The sequence below is a fragment of the Myotis yumanensis genome, unplaced genomic scaffold (genome assembly GCF_028538775.1).
Source record: "Myotis yumanensis isolate MYYU_CA2020_CCGP unplaced genomic scaffold, mMyoYum1.0.hap1 SCAF_1, whole genome shotgun sequence".
NCBI lineage: Eukaryota > Metazoa > Chordata > Mammalia > Chiroptera > Vespertilionidae > Myotis > Myotis yumanensis.
In genome coordinates, this window is record NW_027223752.1 from 140232069 (window position 1) to 140249641 (window position 17573).

At 42.4% G+C, this 17573-nt stretch overlaps 1 protein-coding gene across 1 annotated transcript in view; it reads right to left on the minus strand.

The window, feature by feature from the left end:
* Window positions 1-4681: 4681 nt before the first annotated feature.
* Window positions 4682-17573, minus strand: part of CUBN (cubilin) — a 296326-nt gene continuing 283434 nt past the window's right edge. Inside the window, exons 63-67 of the mRNA XM_070408021.1 lie at window positions 15936-16083; window positions 14840-15021; window positions 10126-10291; window positions 8403-8638; window positions 4682-5112 (exon numbers count right to left, since the gene is read on the minus strand). Of these exons, the coding sequence (XP_070264122.1) occupies window positions 5005-5112; window positions 8403-8638; window positions 10126-10291; window positions 14840-15021; window positions 15936-16083 (840 nt within the window). The 3' untranslated portion in view covers window positions 4682-5004. The remainder of the gene's footprint in view (window positions 5113-8402; window positions 8639-10125; window positions 10292-14839; window positions 15022-15935; window positions 16084-17573) is intronic.

The window sequence follows — 17573 nt, forward strand, 5'->3', positions numbered from 1 at the left end:
GGCTTCCTTGGAGGGCTCTTGAGGAGGACTGGGCAGTCTTAGGAAGTGTCCGAGATAGGCACAGGGAGAGACTAAATTGTGTGACTCTGGGGTGAGGGCCATTCCCCCCAACACACACACACTTGTGGGCCTGACTAGATCACCCCCACACAGGAGATCCAGTACACCCACTCTCCCCACTCAAGGTGGCCACACCCTGCTGAGTTTACACCCTGTGAAGGAGTCTACTGGCTGCAGCCAGTCTGGGCCTGCAATGCAGACTTCCTGGGACAGCTCTTAAGAAGGTTTGGGCAGACTCGGCATATTGGCGATGGGCATGTGGAGAGACTGAGCTGTGTGCCTGACCAGAGTCACCCCCAACATAGGAAATCCACTAGCCACATCCTCCCAGCTCTCAGTGGTCCCTTCCTGCAAACTCTACCATGCAGAGGAGACTGCTGGCTGAAGCCATTTTGGGCCCACTGTGCAGACTTTCTTAGAAAGCCCTCCATGGAGTCCAGGAAGATTCAAGGGGTGGTGGAACAGCTGGCAGGTGGAGGCAGATCTTGGAGGGCCTTGGGCCTTTTGCTGATCTGCCTTTAGGCTCAGTGATGGTGGAAGCTGTGCTTGGTCTACAGCTTGTTCCCTTCCACATGCACCCAGCCCCAGCAGAGGAAGCCACACACTGTGGATCACTTTGTAGCTCCAAATGGATAGCCCAGGATGGGTCACAGGCAGTGCCTGACATTGATCTATACTGGAGTTCCTCCCATGAGGCTCCAGAACTAACATGCCCAGAGGCAGGCATCAGATCACATCAGAGCATGGCCCAGTTAGCCATGAAAAAAAAAAAATGAAATTTTACCATTGCGACAGCATGGATGGATCTAGACCAGGAGTGGGTAAACTTTTTGACTCGAGGGCCACAATGGGTTCTTAAACTGGACCGGAGGGCCGGAACAAAAGCATGGATGGAGTGTTTGTGTGAACTAATATAAATTCAAAGTAAACATCATTATATAAAAGGGTACGGTCTTTTTTTTTTTTTTTTTTTTTTAGTTTTATTCATTTCAAACGGGCCATAGTTTGCCCACGGCTGATCTAGAGGGTATTATGCTAAGTGAAGTTAGAGAAAAGCAAATATCTTGTGATTTCACTTATATGTGGAATCTAACATAGAATAAACAAAATTGGAACAGACTCATTGATAGTGAGAACAAACCAATGGTAGTCAGAGGGGAGGTGGGTTAGAGAACTGGGTGAAAAAAGTGAAGGGACTGAGTACAAATTGGTAGTTACAACATAATTTCAGGGATGTAAAGTACAGCATAGGGGAATATAGTCAATAATATTGTAATAACTATGTAAAATATATGCTGTCTATCCACTATGCTGTACACCTGAAACTGATACAAAATAATATTGAATGTAAATTGTAATTTAAAAGTAAAAGAACAACAAAGCTAGAGGCATCACACTGATTTCAAGCTACATTACAATGCTATAGTAATCAAACAGCATGATACTGGTATTAAAAACAGGCCCATAGATCAGTGAAACAGAATAGGGAGCCCAGACATAGTCCCCCACATGTACGGTCAAGTAATTTTTTGCAAGGAAGCCAAGAGCATAAAATGGAGAAAGGACAATTTCTTCAATAAATGATGGTGGGAAAACTGGACAACCACATGCAAAAGAAAGAAACTGGGCCCCTTATTCCACTTGCAAAAATTAGCTCAAAATAGATCAAAGATTTAAATGTAAGACATGAAACCATAAAACTCCTAGAAGAAAACAGAAAAAAAAATCCTTGATAACAGTCTTGGCAATGAATTCTCACATAAGTAACCAAAAGCACAGGCAACAAAAATTAAAACAAGTGGGACTAAATTAAGCTAAAGAGCTTCCACACTGCAAAGGAAACCACCAATGAATTGAAAAGACAACCTATAGAAGGGGACAAAATATTCTTTTTTCCTGTTTTAAGTTTTCAATTTTGCATTTGACAATGCATTCCTCACCTCCTAAATATTGTAATATGCCTTCTAGGGAAGCATGTTTCTCTGATGGAAAATGATTCTTGTAGATCCCATTACTCTAATGATATAATCTAAGATCAAATTATTTTTTATTGTTTGACAGCTGCCTATGTTAATCTTGCTTTCAGATAAAACTCCTACGTCATTTCATAGGTTATTGTTAAACTTTATCCACATTCTGTAGCTTGGTGATTCATTTTTAGATAAAAGTGCTTGATCTTATATCAATCCCTATCAAATTTCATCTTGATAGTTGTAGTGCATTGTTCCTTTTGATTTGATGGTACTCTTCATTGCGTTCACAGTTCTTTCCAATAGCATGTCATCCATAAAGTTGATGCATCTATCCATAATACAGAGTGAAAGGAAGCAGGACTTTTTAAGGTAAAAATATATTATTTATGGGGCTCTCTACTCTGTGCAGAAAAACATTTCTGTGGCATCTATTTATATAAAAACCCTGGGAGTAACACGTCACATCCAAGGCTTGACCAACTGGAAGAGAGTCAGTCCTGCAAGGGTTGTCTTGGCAACAGCTGCATCCTCCTCGAGCTGTTTCCCATGAGGGCAAGGTTTCAGGCAGGAACCTGCCCTTGGAGAGTGGATGCACTGAGTCCTGGGTCACCTTGCCAAGGGCTGTGCACTCCCAAGCTGTTTCCCGCGAGGGCAAGGTTTCAGGCAGGAACCTGCCCTCAGAGCGTGGATGCACTGAGTCCTGGGTTGCCTTGCCAAGGGCTGCGCACTCCCCGAGCTGTTTCCCTCGAGGCCTGAAGGAAGAACCCCCCCCCCCCCCCCGGAGCGCCAGGAGCGCCCAGTGGCAGTCAGTCCTGGGTTGCTGCTGTGGGTAGAACTCTGGGTCTGGCCCAACATGGGGCGTAGCCAGCCTTCAAACCAGACCCTGACAGTAGGGAGAAGGGAGCCCCATTCCTCACAGAATCTGCTGTTGGATAGCTTGCTGTCAGTGGTATGCCAACCAGTAACCCCATTCACCTGCACCCTGGACCCTGACAGGAGGGAGGAGGGAGCCCCATTCCTCACGGAATTGATAGGTGGCCAGCTTGCTGTCAGGGGCCTGCCAGCTAGGAATCCTATTCACCTGCATATCTGTATAAAGTTTTAATACATTAAGTTAGGGGTCGTGGTGGTACTGTTTTACCCACAGTGACTACAGGAATTGCTGCAAATTTACTTCTCGGTGGAAGCACCTTTCATTCCCAATATAAATTACCGATTCCATTGAATGAAACTTTAATTTCTAGACTCAATATAAACAGTGAAGTTGCTAAAACTATAAAAAGGCCCAACTTCTCATTATTGATGAATGCTCCATGGCATCCAGTCATGCTATAAACACCATAGACAGATTACTAAGAGAAATTATGAATTTGAATGTTGTAGTTGGTGGGAAAGTTCTCCTTCTTGGAGGGGATTTTCGACAATGTCTCAGTATTGTACCGCATGCTATGCGATCGGCCATAGTACAAACGAGTTTAAAGTACTGTAATGTTTGGGGATGTTTCAGAAAGTTGTCTCTTACAAAAAATATGAGATCAGAGGATTCTCTTATAGTGGATGGTTAGTAAAACTTAGAGATGGCAAACTTGATAACAGTTTTCATTTAGTAATGGATATTATTGAAATCCCCTGTGAAATGATTTGTAATGGATCTATTATTGAAGCTACCTTTGGAAATACTATATCTATAGATAATAAAAATATATCATGTTTTTGTTGTTTTCATATCATGTTTTTGTTATTTTTATATCATGCCTCTGTTGTTATATCCTTTTGTTACTGTTTATTTATTAATAAATTTATATATTATTTTCATATACATTTTACTAATTTCCTTTCATCCCTCACACTTCTATTATAGAGAAAGGGCAAGTAGCAATATTAAAATATTTCCACTAATTAATTCCCTTTTAATGTGGATGAATTTGGTGCACTGGGCCACTAGTTTGAATATAAGAGTACAATAAAGTAAAACATTCCCAAAGCTTCTTTAATTCTCTTGGTCCCATGTTCTTAATAGGACCTAACTTTGCATATTTAACATAAAGTCTCTTGTTTTGTTAAAGGCTGCAGAAAAGTTTGTAAAAGTGTTGTTCAACTATTTATAAATCCACGTATTATATTTTTAAACTGGTGGTACTTATGGAAACTGAAACAGAGAGAATTAAGTAAACACTTCTTAACTGGTAGAACTAAATCCGAATGCAGCAGCTTGGCTCCAGTGTTCTTTCCCTGAAGGATTCATACTAAAATGTAAAAATTCAACTTGAAAATGTATATATACCTACATCTTATAGTGAATGAACAAAAATAGAGGCAAAGAAGCATTGAACAGACTGTCAAACTACAGCGGGAAGGTAGGGGAGGCTTGGAGGGGTAAGAGATCAGCCAAAGGAGTTGTATGCATGCATATAAGCACAACCAACAGACATAAGACACTGGTGGGGGGGCGGGGGTGAGGGCAAGTGCCGGGGGTAGGGGAGCCCGAGGGGAGGTCAATAGGGGAAAAGAAAGAGAGAGAGACATATGTACTACTATTTGTGATACCTTAAACAATAAAAAAATAAAAAATGAAAAGTTAAAAATGAATGCAGTATATTTGTGTACAATTCAAGTTTATTACACATAATTTGACATTCACAGTAAAAACCACACCTCTGTTTTATCATTTACGTTTGAAAATTTACAGCACATAAACCATAATAATTTCCAACTCTTTAGGGAATTTTAGAAAATTTCAGCTCAAATATTAGAATTAAGGATGACGAGCACAGCCAAAATTAAAGAAGCTATGTTCTACATTTTTAAAAATGTACAAATATTGATTCCACACATTCTTTGGTGAAAAACAAGTGTTAAAGTTACTCTCAGTGACGTAGGCAGGGTCACGGCTCAGGATGGCAGAACTCTGTCCAGGGCGATGTCTGAGGCTCCTGCAGATGAGCCACGGTGCTGAATCAGTGTGGCGCCCTCAGCTGTCCCAGGTTAACTGTATTGCTGACGGGCGCACTGCATATTCTGCATGAAATTCTACGAAGACCCGATGTGAGGAGGCCACAAAGGGAGCTATGTTAGTGTCCTAAAATTGAAAAAAAAAGTAACAAGTTATATTTTTCACAAATCTGAACCTTTTTCAAAAAATGTTAGCATAGTAAAAGGTACTACAAAAAGCAACAAAATTACAGCAAATCGTTAAATATGTCTAGAAGTAATCTTGCTAGGAATTAATATACATACTTTATAAAAGAATATTACTGGTGTTAGGGGTTGAAGGGAAATGGGGTATTATGAATATAGTTTACTGGAGTTGTTGGGGGTAATGAAAATGTTTAAAATTGGTTGTAGTGATGATAGCTACACAACTTTCAGTCTACTAAAACTATTGAATTATATAAGTAGATGAATTGTATGGTATGTGAATTATATCTCAGAATAATTGTCATTAAAAATTGAATTTCCATCCTAGCTGGTTTGGCTCAGTAGTTACAGCGTCAGCCCATGGACTGAAAGGTCTCAGGTTCAATTCCAGTCAAGGGCACATACCTTGGTTGCAGGCTCGATCCCCAAGGCAGGAGGCAACCAATTGATGTATATCATGTCAATGTTTCTCTCTCTCAGTCTCTCCTTCTCCCTTTTATTCTGTCTAAAAATCAATGGGGAAAAATATCCTTGGGTGAGGATTAACAACACAAAAAATTGAATTTCCAATTCAAGTTCTTACTAAAATTTTAATTTTTCTAATGAAAGCACATACTTATATTTGCAACCGAAACAGTCATATAAGTAAAGTATGCAACTCTCTCCCCTTAATATCTGTAGTTTTCTTTGGGGATTTATTTTCATTTCCCTTTCTGTGGAACAATGTGTGTTTGGGGGTGGGGTCTCAGCTTTCTCCCATTTCCTAATCATTTAACAAATATTTACCTGGTATCAAGTCAAGAGACTTCCATGTTGCAGGCACTTTTTTTTTTTAGCACTGGAGTTATAAAAAAATGAGCCAGACAGACAAAGGGTCTTGTTCTCATGAGCTACATTCTAAATGGGAGTAGGTGAACTGTGAGCCAAATATGTCAGTAAACTATACAGTAGGTTGAGATTATTTGCAGTTTGGAATCTGGCCCCCATTCTGCTGGGCCTCACTGCATCAGTTCTCCCAAAGACTCATCAAAGGCAGACATTTCCAAGACAGTGAATTATTCAAGTGAGTACAGCACAGAGAATATTTTCCCGAGAAGATATATATCAAGGTATATTCAATATTGCATATTTCCGCATGCATGCAATTTTTTCTTTCCACTTTAATCTCCCAAATTTTTCAATTATTATTTTACTTTAACAAACTAGTGTGAATAGTTAACCAAAGTTTTAACTCTACTTTGATTCTCCGAATTTTTCCTGTTATTCTTTCATGTTTAGATTTTGTTTCTTAGGTTAACAATCTAAGGAGTGGCTTTTATCACTCTGGAAGTAAACTGATTTTATTGAACTTGAAATGCTAAAGAAAACAGTTGTATCTGTAATTTTAAAAAGAAAACAATTATACTTAAAATGATGTCCTCATTTATCAAAGAAAATGTAAAACTGGTGAAATATTATAAATACCCACAATTTTTTTAAAAAACTGACATATCTAATTATAGACTTTGACTTAGTGTGCCATTAATTTAAATAACAGTTAAGTTCTACCCTCAGTTTTCTTTTATATGCAAAGTCCTGGTTATCCTTGTTCTTCCCACATCACTGAATTATCTCTGTGGGGAGCAAATGGGGTTGTATGTTTGAAAGTCACTGAAAACAAAACAAAGCCAAGCAGATACAAAATAATGGTGTTGTTAAAGGTGACCTCTTTTTCTCCCTTTTGAAATGTTTCTGAATTTCAAATAAATTCTAAGACCTAGTCAGTCTCTAAATTTGAAATGTGACACATTGACTGGCTTCTCTTTCCTGTGAATCCCCTGAGAATAACAGGGATTCAGTATCTACCGGCCAAGTGACTAAGACTGCTCCCAGGTGATTAACTCTGTACATAAGGATACAGCTAAAGAGAGTTTTTCACAGTATTGTCTATAAACCAGAGAGGATTCATCAAATAAATTAGGTGGTACCTATGCAATAGAATACCCATCTAATGATTAAATATGATACCCCAGTGTTTTTATTGGTATGATAAGATGGTAATGATATTTTGGTAAGTGAAAAATCCATACGACAAAACAGTATAAAATATATTGTGCATCTGCAAATATACTCAAAAGGTGTTTTTAAAGAATGCATAGGAGAATTCCCAGGGCTTTGGAAAATCATTTATTTTCTGATAATTCTGAAAATAAACATTTGTTAATTTTACAAATCATGTTATATTTTTTAAAAACACTATCTAGATTGCCCAACTGGCATGGCTCAGTGGTTGAGCATGAACCTATGAAACAGGAGGTCATGGTTCGATTCCCGATCAGGGCACATGCCTGGGTTGTGGGCTCAATTCCCAGTGTAGGACATGCAGAGGGCAGCTGATCAATGATTCTCTCTCATCGTTGATGTTTCTATCTCCCTCTCCCTTTCTGAAATCAATAAAAATATATTTTGAAAAAACTATGTAGATTTCCAGATGACATAATTCTCAGTCAGGTTTGGTTAGAAAGCCCAAGTGGCTGAAAAGTAGAACAGTGAGAAGTAGATACCCTCCCATCAGCAATCACATTTGCTTACTTGAAAGCTCTGTTAGTATCTACTTTCAGTAAAACGAGAGGGCAGTGCAGGCACGTGCAGACAGTGTTGAGTCAATGTCAGAAATCTATCAGTCCATCAGAACTTTGCAAAAACTATCAAACTCCTAGTCACCAGACCAATCTTTAATATCTGTGTCTTTCTTCAAAGAATCCGCACAATTTTCAACAAGAAGTATATGAAATGGAGCCAGGCACCTAAATTTTCTGAAGTCCTAATCATGCAGAAACAAGTGCGGGTATTCAACCTTTAGTGGTGCATTGAAATGGAACCTTTAAAAAACAATGTGCCACACCTCCTCCACCAGACATTCTGATTCGGTAGGCGTGTGTACTGGAAGTCTGCCATGTAATAACTGTAACTGTAACAGCATAGGTGATTCCTATGTAAAAACTGTATAACTGCATGTAATTCCGATGCACAGTTGGGTTTGGAAACTATATTACTATTAATTTAATGCAATGGCCACTAGGTGGCACTCATTCTCCCCCAAATAGAAAGAAAAATCTGAAAATTGTACGGAATATGTAACAGTACATTGTGCTTTGTACTTCGCAAGTGTCTGCCTTTAAACGTGTATGCTGAGTTACTTTCATTATTTAAACATAATAAATGGGAATTTGAAAATCTTGCTCTACTCACTGTGCCACAATATGGTCCAGAGGATGGAGAATTAACATCTGGTCCATCATAGAGTATAAGATAGTTCTGGACACAGTCTCCAGGATCGTCAATGCTGATGAAGTAAAAGTTGACGGTGACAAGTCTTCCAGCAGGAGCGGTGATGGCCCATTCACAGTGAGTGTGGTTTGGGTAAGTGCCCGGATAGCCAGGGCTGGTGAAGGAGCCATGGTCGCCATAAAGAGTTCCACCACAGCCTGCAAGAAAGAATTGCAGGAAATTTGATTCAACAAAGAAGAAAACAGCTGGAGTCCTTTAATGCACTTGTAAGGCAATAAGATGGGGCTGTTGTTTCCTTAAGGTGCTGAGACCCTCTGCAAGAACAGTGGAGGCAAGGCGGAGACCCTTTTCCTGTTTCTCCTTTGAGCCAAGTCCCTCCCACTCCCTCACCACCAGGCTGCCCCCCAGGGCTCCCCCACCCCTTTCTGCACCACACCTTTCTTTCCCTCTATCATGACTTAGGGGCAGCTTCCTCCAGGTCAGTTCTTTGAAAATGGTGGGCTGTAAACACAATGGGAAAACCGAGAGCTAGATTAGGTAACTGTAGGGGAGGGTAATTGAAGTTGTTGTGTACTTTTTATGGTAGAGTTCTCCATAAGCAGTGAGTTCTTATAATGATGTGGGTGAAATAAAAGTGAAATTTCAGGGCTTAACAGAAAACATGTTACTGGATGTTTGGGCAGTAATTATTATAAAAGTGAATTGAATGGGCTTGTCACTGACATACTTAAAGCCAAAAAATGTAAGTGTTGGTGTTAATTTTTTTATTTGTATACTATCATTATTCAGACCAGATAGCCTTGGGTATCCAGATATGGTGCGGCACAGGAGGAAGATACATGGCATGACAAAACAAACAAATGGGCTGGGTTCTGACCACTGGTGTCTGGTCCTGCCTCCGCCACAATCTACTGGTAGCTCTGCATGTTGGGCAACTCGTTAGTTCGGTGTTGTATGTCCTCATCTGTGAAATTAGGGCATTGAAGCTCACCTTTAAGTATCTTTAGGCGCCAAGATTCCATTACCTATGATTGTCTTGATAGAACCCTTTTCTTGTTCCTCAGTGTATTTAAAATGTCATTTTTATCATTCTTATTTTGAAAGTTTTTAGGTATTTTGAGGACATGTCACAAAGTATTCTTTCTCTTTTGAGTTTAAAGATACTGACATGACTTAAATTTCCTTTATTATTTAATGAACAACCAATCAAAGATGCAGAAAGGTATTTATTGCCCTGAAAAAGCAATTAACCTCCAGGACTGCCCAGAAATGACAGGAGCTGCCCAGAGCACAGCTGTTTATGGACGCACAAGGATGGGGTTGTAATGTGCTTTAAAAAAAACAACTTTTTCTTTTAATTCTCAGAGAACTACCTTGATGATTAACTCAAAAGTAAAAATTATGACAAAATCAGAATTTATAAAGGAATTTTTAAAATCTTTATACTTTCTGGGCTTTATATGTAAATGTATATTCTTTAACATATAATAATCTACAGAAATGAGTAAAAGTAGAATTAAATAGAATCTTTGTACGTTCATTGTTAAAAATCTCTACTTTTATCAGAAAATAATCAAGTATACAGATGGCTAAAAACAGGTCACTTTTAATGGCCTTTTTCTATTAGGCACATTATGTTTTTCTCACCTACATTGTTTTACCACACAAAGTGCAAATGTCTTACCAGAGGGGGATGAGGTCCAGATAATTTCATATCCACGACTGGAAGTTGCACTATCACTCTTAAATCGCAGGTACAGTTCATTATTTTGAGAGAAGATAGGATTTGGCAACAGAGTTCCGCAATATGTGCCTAGTAATGGCGAACTGCTATCACTTCCATTTCTTACCTTTAAAAAAGAGTCATGAATTATTATCCTTGAGTATGTTATACTTCTTTGATTTATCATTGCTACACATTAGCATATAAACTACACTAATAAAAGAGATACATGGTAATTAGCGTACGACCGCTACCCTTCCCATTGGCTAATCAGCATATCCTTATGCAAATTAACTGTCAGCCAAGATGGCGGCTGGCAGCCAGGCAGCTGGAAGCGAACATGAGGCTTGCTTGCTCCAGTGACTGCAGACTCCAACGTTCCCCGCCTGACTTGCCGGCCTCTGAGCTGCAACTCTAAGAAACTTTGTAACAAATATAGAAGCTAAACAAAACCCCAGAAACCAGCTTTCAGCCAGCCGGGATCTCAGAGCTGGAGTTATACATTGTTTCGATTATAGAACGCAATCAGCAGCGGAAGCCTCAGAGCTAGAGCCAGAGCTAAAGCTGGCCCAGAATAAAAAAAGAAAAAGAGCGGTTAGGAGCTTCAGTCAACAACCGCCAGCCTGAAAGCAGCCCTCAGCCCCTCACCCAAACTGGCCAGGCACCCCAGTGGGGACCCCCACCCTGAAGGGTGTGTGACCAGCCGCAAACAGCCATCATCCCCTCATCCAGGCTGGCCAGGCACCCCAGTGGGGACCCCCAGCATGAAGGGGGTATGACCAGCTGCAAACAGCCATCATCCCCTCATCCAGGCTGGCCAGGCACCCCAGTGGGGACCCCCACCCTGATCCAGGACACCCTTCAGGGCAAACCAGCCGGCCCCCACCCGTGCACCAGGCCTCTATCCTATATAGTAAAAGGGTAATATGCCTCCCAGCACTGGGATCAGCGGAGCCGCGAGGCCCCCTGGCACCGGATCAGCATGACAGGGGGCAGTGCCCAAACCCCCTGATTGCCCTGCAGCTCTGTGTGTGACAGGGTGTGGCGTCCCAACCCCCTGGTCGGCCCTGCTCTGTGTGTGACAGGGTAGAGCCATAACCTCCCCATCGGCCCTGCTCTGTGCGTGACAGGGGGCGGTGCCCAACCCCCTGATGGGCCCTGCTCTGTGCGTGACAGGGGGCGGCGCCCCAACCCCCTGATTGGCCCTGCTCTGTGCGTGACAGGGGGTGGCACCGCAACCTCCCCATCGACCCTGCCTTGAGTGTGACAGGGGAAGGTGCCCCAACCCCCCAATCGGCCCTACCCTGAGCGTGACTGAGGGTGGCATCACAACCTCCCAATCCGCCCTGCTCTGTGCATGACAGGGGGCGGCACCCAAACTCCCCAATCAGCCCTGCTCTGAGCCCAACTAGGGGCTGTACCTAGGGATTGGGCCTGCCCTCTGCCACCCAGGAGCAGACCTAAGCCAGCAGGTCGTTATCTCCTGAGGGGTCCCAGACTGCGAGAGGGCACAGGCTGGGCTGAGGGACCCTCCCCCCCCACCCCCCCCCCCACCCCCCGCCGAGTGCACAAATTTTTGTGCACCGGGCCTCTAGTCTATAATAATAAAAGCGTAATATGCTAATTAGACCAGACAGTCGGATGTCATTCTGGACATCCTTCCGGATGAAGCCGCATCTGCAGGGGCTGAGGCAGAGGTGGTTAGGGGCGATCAAGCAGGCAGGCAGAGGTGGTTAAGGGCGATGAGGTAGGCAGGCAGAGTGGTTAGGGGCAATCAGGCAGGCAGGCAAGTGGTAAGGGGCAATCAGACAGGCAGAATGGTTAGGGGTGATCAGGCAGGCAGGCAGAGTGGTTAGGGGTGATAAGGCAGCCAGGTGAGCAGTTAGGGGCGATCAGGCAGGCAGGCGAGCAGTTAGGGGCGATCAGACAGGCAGGCTGAGTGGTTAGGGGTGATCAGGCAGGCAGGCAGAGTGGTTAGGGGTGATCAGGCAGGCAGGTAGGCAGAGGGGTTAGGGATGATCAGGCAGCCAGGTGAGCAGTTAGGGGTGATCAGGCTGGCAGGCTGAGTGGTTAGGGGTGATCAGGCAGGCAGGCAGAGGGGTTAGGGATGATCAGGCAGGCAGGGAGGCGAGAGGTTCGGAGCCAGCAGTCCCAGATTGTGAGAGGGATCCCAGATTGTGAGATGGTGCAGGCCAGGCTGAGGGACCCCCTCCCCATGCACGAATTTTGTGTACATGGCCTCTAGTAAAGCATATAAGGAGACAACTCAATTGACAAAATTTCTTACTGTTAAGATATATTTTAAAAATACATTTTGCAGCTGACTAGATTTTTTGTTTTTAATTCACTGCATGGAGTAGACACAGAAAACCAGGAAGCGAGTCAACATGTGTATAACCACATACACACTGTGAACTTAGCCTCATTCTGTCCTCAGGCCTGGCTCCTCCTGTGCATTTGAGGAGGACTCCAGCCAAAGCAGAGGTGATGGTTTTATTAATATAGATACTCAGAATCTTGGAAATTCCTCCTTTATAATTTTGTAATTTAACATTTGGTCCACTGCTGATTGTTCTAAGTCATAGAGTGTCTTCAGCGGCCCAGGGGCTCATCTTGCTGGGTTGTGTTAACCTGCAGAGTTTCCTTTTAAGTCTATGTAGTAGCTAATCGAGGGAATAATGCCTCTCTGGTGCTTTTTGGAGTGCCTTGCCATGGACAGAGTAGCCAGTTATCTACCAGGAGACAGAGATGGGTGCCAATCCAAGGATGCTGGAGGACCAGATGTGCCATCACAATACTCTTGTCTTTGGGCCTTTTTCCTGTTGATTATCTTTAAGAAAGCTAGTGCTCTGAGAGATGAGCAAGAAATTGATTCCCAGGGAACATGCTAATGACTTATTCTATACATTTTTCTCTTCGCAGGAACCATGAGAGTGGTAGACATCTCCGGGACATTAGAGGACCCTGAGAAGAGAGGGTCTGAAAGTTCTGAAGACAAATGCAAATTCCAAATGTGATCTAGGGCTTAGCCTTTAAGTTGATTAATACAGTTGGGAGCCTCAGAAATTTCTGTTCCTGCCGTAGCTAACAGACGGAATGCCGAGGTTTGCTGGGATGGCTGCCATATGAACCATGCCACGACTTCCCACCAACAACCAGATGCAGCTGCACTTCACAGGCCTAAGTAGCAGTTTCCTGTTTTTGTTCGTAGGACAAGAAGTTTCAGACCCATTTCTATGGGATAAGGAAGGACAGCTGGGAGGAGAAGTCCTCATCCGTCAGTGCCCGAGAGCTGGCCTTCACTCCCATTGGACAAAGGCAAAGAACAAGCACTAACTCCAGTCAGTGATGATCAACTCAGGCTTGAGGTGAGCAGGATGTAGCTTCAGTGGGATTCCAAAATGACCGGATAGTCTGTCCTTCCCGGTATCCCACTCCTCCCCTCCTTTCTGCTTTGAGCTTCATACAAATGTTTAGATTCCGTGGTGCGTGAGGTACATAGGTCTGAGTTTAAGACCCTGATTGTCACAAACAGTATTGTATTTCTCTCCTCAACTCCTCCCTGCTACATCCCTCTCCTCCAGTTTTCTACCAGGGCAAGTATTCCCCATGGAAAAGGCAGGAGCTTCCTCCCACTACTTGTCACATTATAGGTTAAGAATATTCATCAACAAAGGACTTAGATCAGCAGTTCTCAACCTGTGGGTCGTGACCCCTTTGGTGGTCGAACCACCCTTTCACAGGGGTCGCCTAAGACCATCTTGCATATCAGATATTTACATTACAATTCATAACAGTAGCAACATTACAGATATGAAGTAGCAATGAAAATAATTTTATGGTTGGGTCACAACATGAGGTACTGTACTTAAAGGGCCAGAAGGTTGAGAACCACTGACTTAGATGAATTCTGTAGAGGAGAGCTTTCCAGGAAAATTAAACTCCATAACAGGTGTAAAGGAGTGAACAAACCTTATGGAAACCTTACTGCAGACTCAAAGAGAGCAGAGAATTCAGCATCCTCTTTGCTGACCACTTTATTTCCTCAGAATGAATTCATTTTCCACAGAGCTTGTAAAGGACACTCAGGGGAGCTCTGGGACTTTCATGGCAAAATAGAGGCACTGGGCTCCATACACAGCCTGCACCAGTTATGGCCTCATTCAGAACACCTTCCCATGAATAACAACGCCGCAGTCCTTCTCACTTCCACAACGCGGGTGATGTGGGGCAGAAAGGACGCAGAGGGCGCTCTGCTGGTGCCCCGGGAATCACGGGAATCACAGAGGGTCAAGAGCTGGAGGAGCATGCCTCGGCTTGCTCCAGGCCCAGGAGGCTGCTCTCTTGTGTTTGAGGAGGAGTGGAGGGTGGAAGGAGGACGCGAAGCTTCAAGAAGCGTTCTCTGTCCCCCACGTGACTCTGTTCGTCCTTCCCACATTGTGTGGGAGTTGACTATTCCTTCCTGGCCTTCCCACTGGACCATGCGCCTCCTGGGAGCCCTATTGCCTTTCTGGTGCCTGGCCATAGGAGACTTATGGACTGAAATAATAAGGAATAAATTAATGAAATGAGTAAGGGATGTATTTATACAAGCAGCAGAGAAAAAGGTGAAAAACTTGAAGTGATCCATCATCTTTTAAATAATTCATTTGCATGCGATCCAAATGTATGTTACCTCCAAGAAGTCATGTCTGCATTCACTTGAGTCCTCGATGCCAAAGGAGTGGAAGAAGAGGGAAATAGAGTGGTTCTGTGGGGCTGTGAGAGTAACAGTGCAATCCATGTCATTGTTATAATTAGCGGGCCATCCAGGGCTCTTCAGATTGCCAAACGCCTTTTTATAGTTTCTGTTACAACCTTAGATAAAAAAAATATTCGCAATTAATGTATGTATCCCAATAGTTAGTGTTCTTTCAACCTGACAGAAATAATTCAAGAAATGATTAAATTTAAACACTTTAGAAAAAAACTAACCCAGCCTCTGCATCTACCTTTGAGGTCACTGGGATCCCTGAGGGGAGGTGAAGGGCACAGGGAGCAAACGCTACACAGGGTCTTGGCGACAAGAAACACCCCCAGGTGAAATGTGAAATAGGAGCACTCACCTTTAAAGATGAATATTCTAGAATTTTCTGTGCTTTTTTTCTGATCACACTGAGGTGGTTGGCTGACATTTAGACTCTTTCACGAATAAAGTCTCTACCTCCAAGACAGAGTCTTGTATGAGGATTTCCCTTTAATGGATTATTTGTTTTGATTGAACTGGCAAATTGTTGTTCTTAACCATTTTTGGTGAAAACACCATAGCATTTTTATTTGTTTGTTTTAATCAAAGGCAGTGTTAGTTTTAATCAAGCTTGGAATGAACATGAAAGAAAATATTCTCTGAAAATAAACTTCTCAGTTTTAGTAATCAAATAGCCTTTCAAAGCTTCCTGGTTTTGACAAAAAATGTTCTAAGCTACAGTGATTTCTATAAATGTTCAAGTGGATAACTAATAAAATAACATATAATTTTAAATTTTTAACTATGTGAACTTTGAAGAGTATGCTGACATTCTAAACATTTGAATTAGTATTATATTAGCTTGACCTGTTCAGAAACCAGCTTTAGTAACTTGCTAAATTGGGCCTGGTTTCTAGTGAAGAGTCTCATCTCATGTGGGTGTGGCTCAAGTTAACAAGCCCTAATTTACCCTCAGGAGTCCATCCCAGCAATAATTGTACTGATGGAAGATGTTCGGTACAAAAGATAAAGTTCCAGGGCTCACCTGCAATCTGATAGGTAAAACTCACTCTAGAGTTGTCATTAAAAACTTCGGACTTGAAAATGACAATGGCAGTGCTCATAGAAGAATAAAACGTCGGTACAGCTGTTGCATTTCTGCCACAGAGGTGAATTCTTGCATTTCCACTACTCTGAAAAGAAATGAAAGCCAAATCACATTATATTTTGCTTCAAAAGAAGATATAGGCCATAGCAGAAATGAAATGCATATGAAAGTGTGCTTCAATATTCAGCCATGGAAACTAGTTATATTGTTTGACACTTGGCAATAAGACTGGCATTAGCCTTGGAATCCACAACTGTCTCACATTCTCTAAGGGAGAGGAAGTAGGGGAGGTCAAGTTTATGTTGAAATCACCAGACAGATAAGTTGCCTCCTGAAAATGAGACAATTCTCCTCTCTTCATAGCCAAGGCCTGTGCCCGTGCTCTGAGCACAGTGCTGTCCAAGCTAACTACAGTTCGTCTACTTGTATCAAAGTCAGGGCATCTGCTGCCTCTCACACAGATATGCCTCTAATACCTGTAGTTCTTAGGCATCTACTGAAAGGCTCACTCCCACTCCTGCTGCAGACTCCTAGTACTGATCTGTGCTTCTACCCCACAATGTCTCCTGCTGTTGGTTCTTTCCTAAACTCCCCTGTTCTATACTTGAACTTTGATTGCACTGTTAACCATTCCTGTACACATCCTTAGCCTTGAGTGACACCTGGGTCTCCATCAGTCTCCTGGTAGAGGCCATTCTTTCCCACAGCCCACAGTTTACTGAGTAAGAATGAGGGGTGGGAGGATGAGCAGGGATCCCCAGGCTGCTCTCTGCAGCCTATGTCCTTGCATCAAAGCTAGTTCTCCTTTGAGAGTCTCCACATCTGGCCAAAGATACTCTCTGACACTTTTCATTATTCTCACTTTCTTCCTGGTTACTTCCTTAATTAAAGACTTGTGGTATTTTAGCTCAGAGTCATTTTATGAACCCTTAGAGGTTTCAGTGTTCTTACAGAGAACCCATTAAATATCCTAATTTGCATTCCTTAATACCACTGACTTTCATCTCTACTCTCTGTGGTTGCCAACTCCGAAGCCAGCTATCCAGTCAGATCTTTTTATTATCTGCAATGCCTCCACCACATGATTCTTTCATGATCTTCTAACTGTATCCTCTCTTTCTACTTTTGGACACCCTGAGAGTTTCAGTTTTTCTGTTATCAGTTGATTTATTAACTTTTCTCCCTCCCTACTCATGCTGAAACCGTTTGTTATTTCCTTTATTCATTCAGCTGAACTATTTATTCATGACACATATAGGGTCTTATTTGAGGCTAATCTAGCTGCCATTATCATACAGAACTGTCTGGTGCCCTGTGAGTAGCATGTCTGCACCCAGTGGGAAATTTGGATTTACGAAGCAATGGGAAATAGAAAGAGCTTTAACTAAAGGGTTTTGTTTGGCCCTAAGTCCTTTCAGGAAGGGTACCACTGGGATATACAAATAGTGTTCTGATAACCAATGGAATGAAGATAACCTAGCATCTTGACCACCATGGGATAATAGGATATACCTCGGTGTCTGTGCTTTGTAATAATTCAGCAAATCTGGTGTCTGCTCAGCAGCCAGCAGCTCT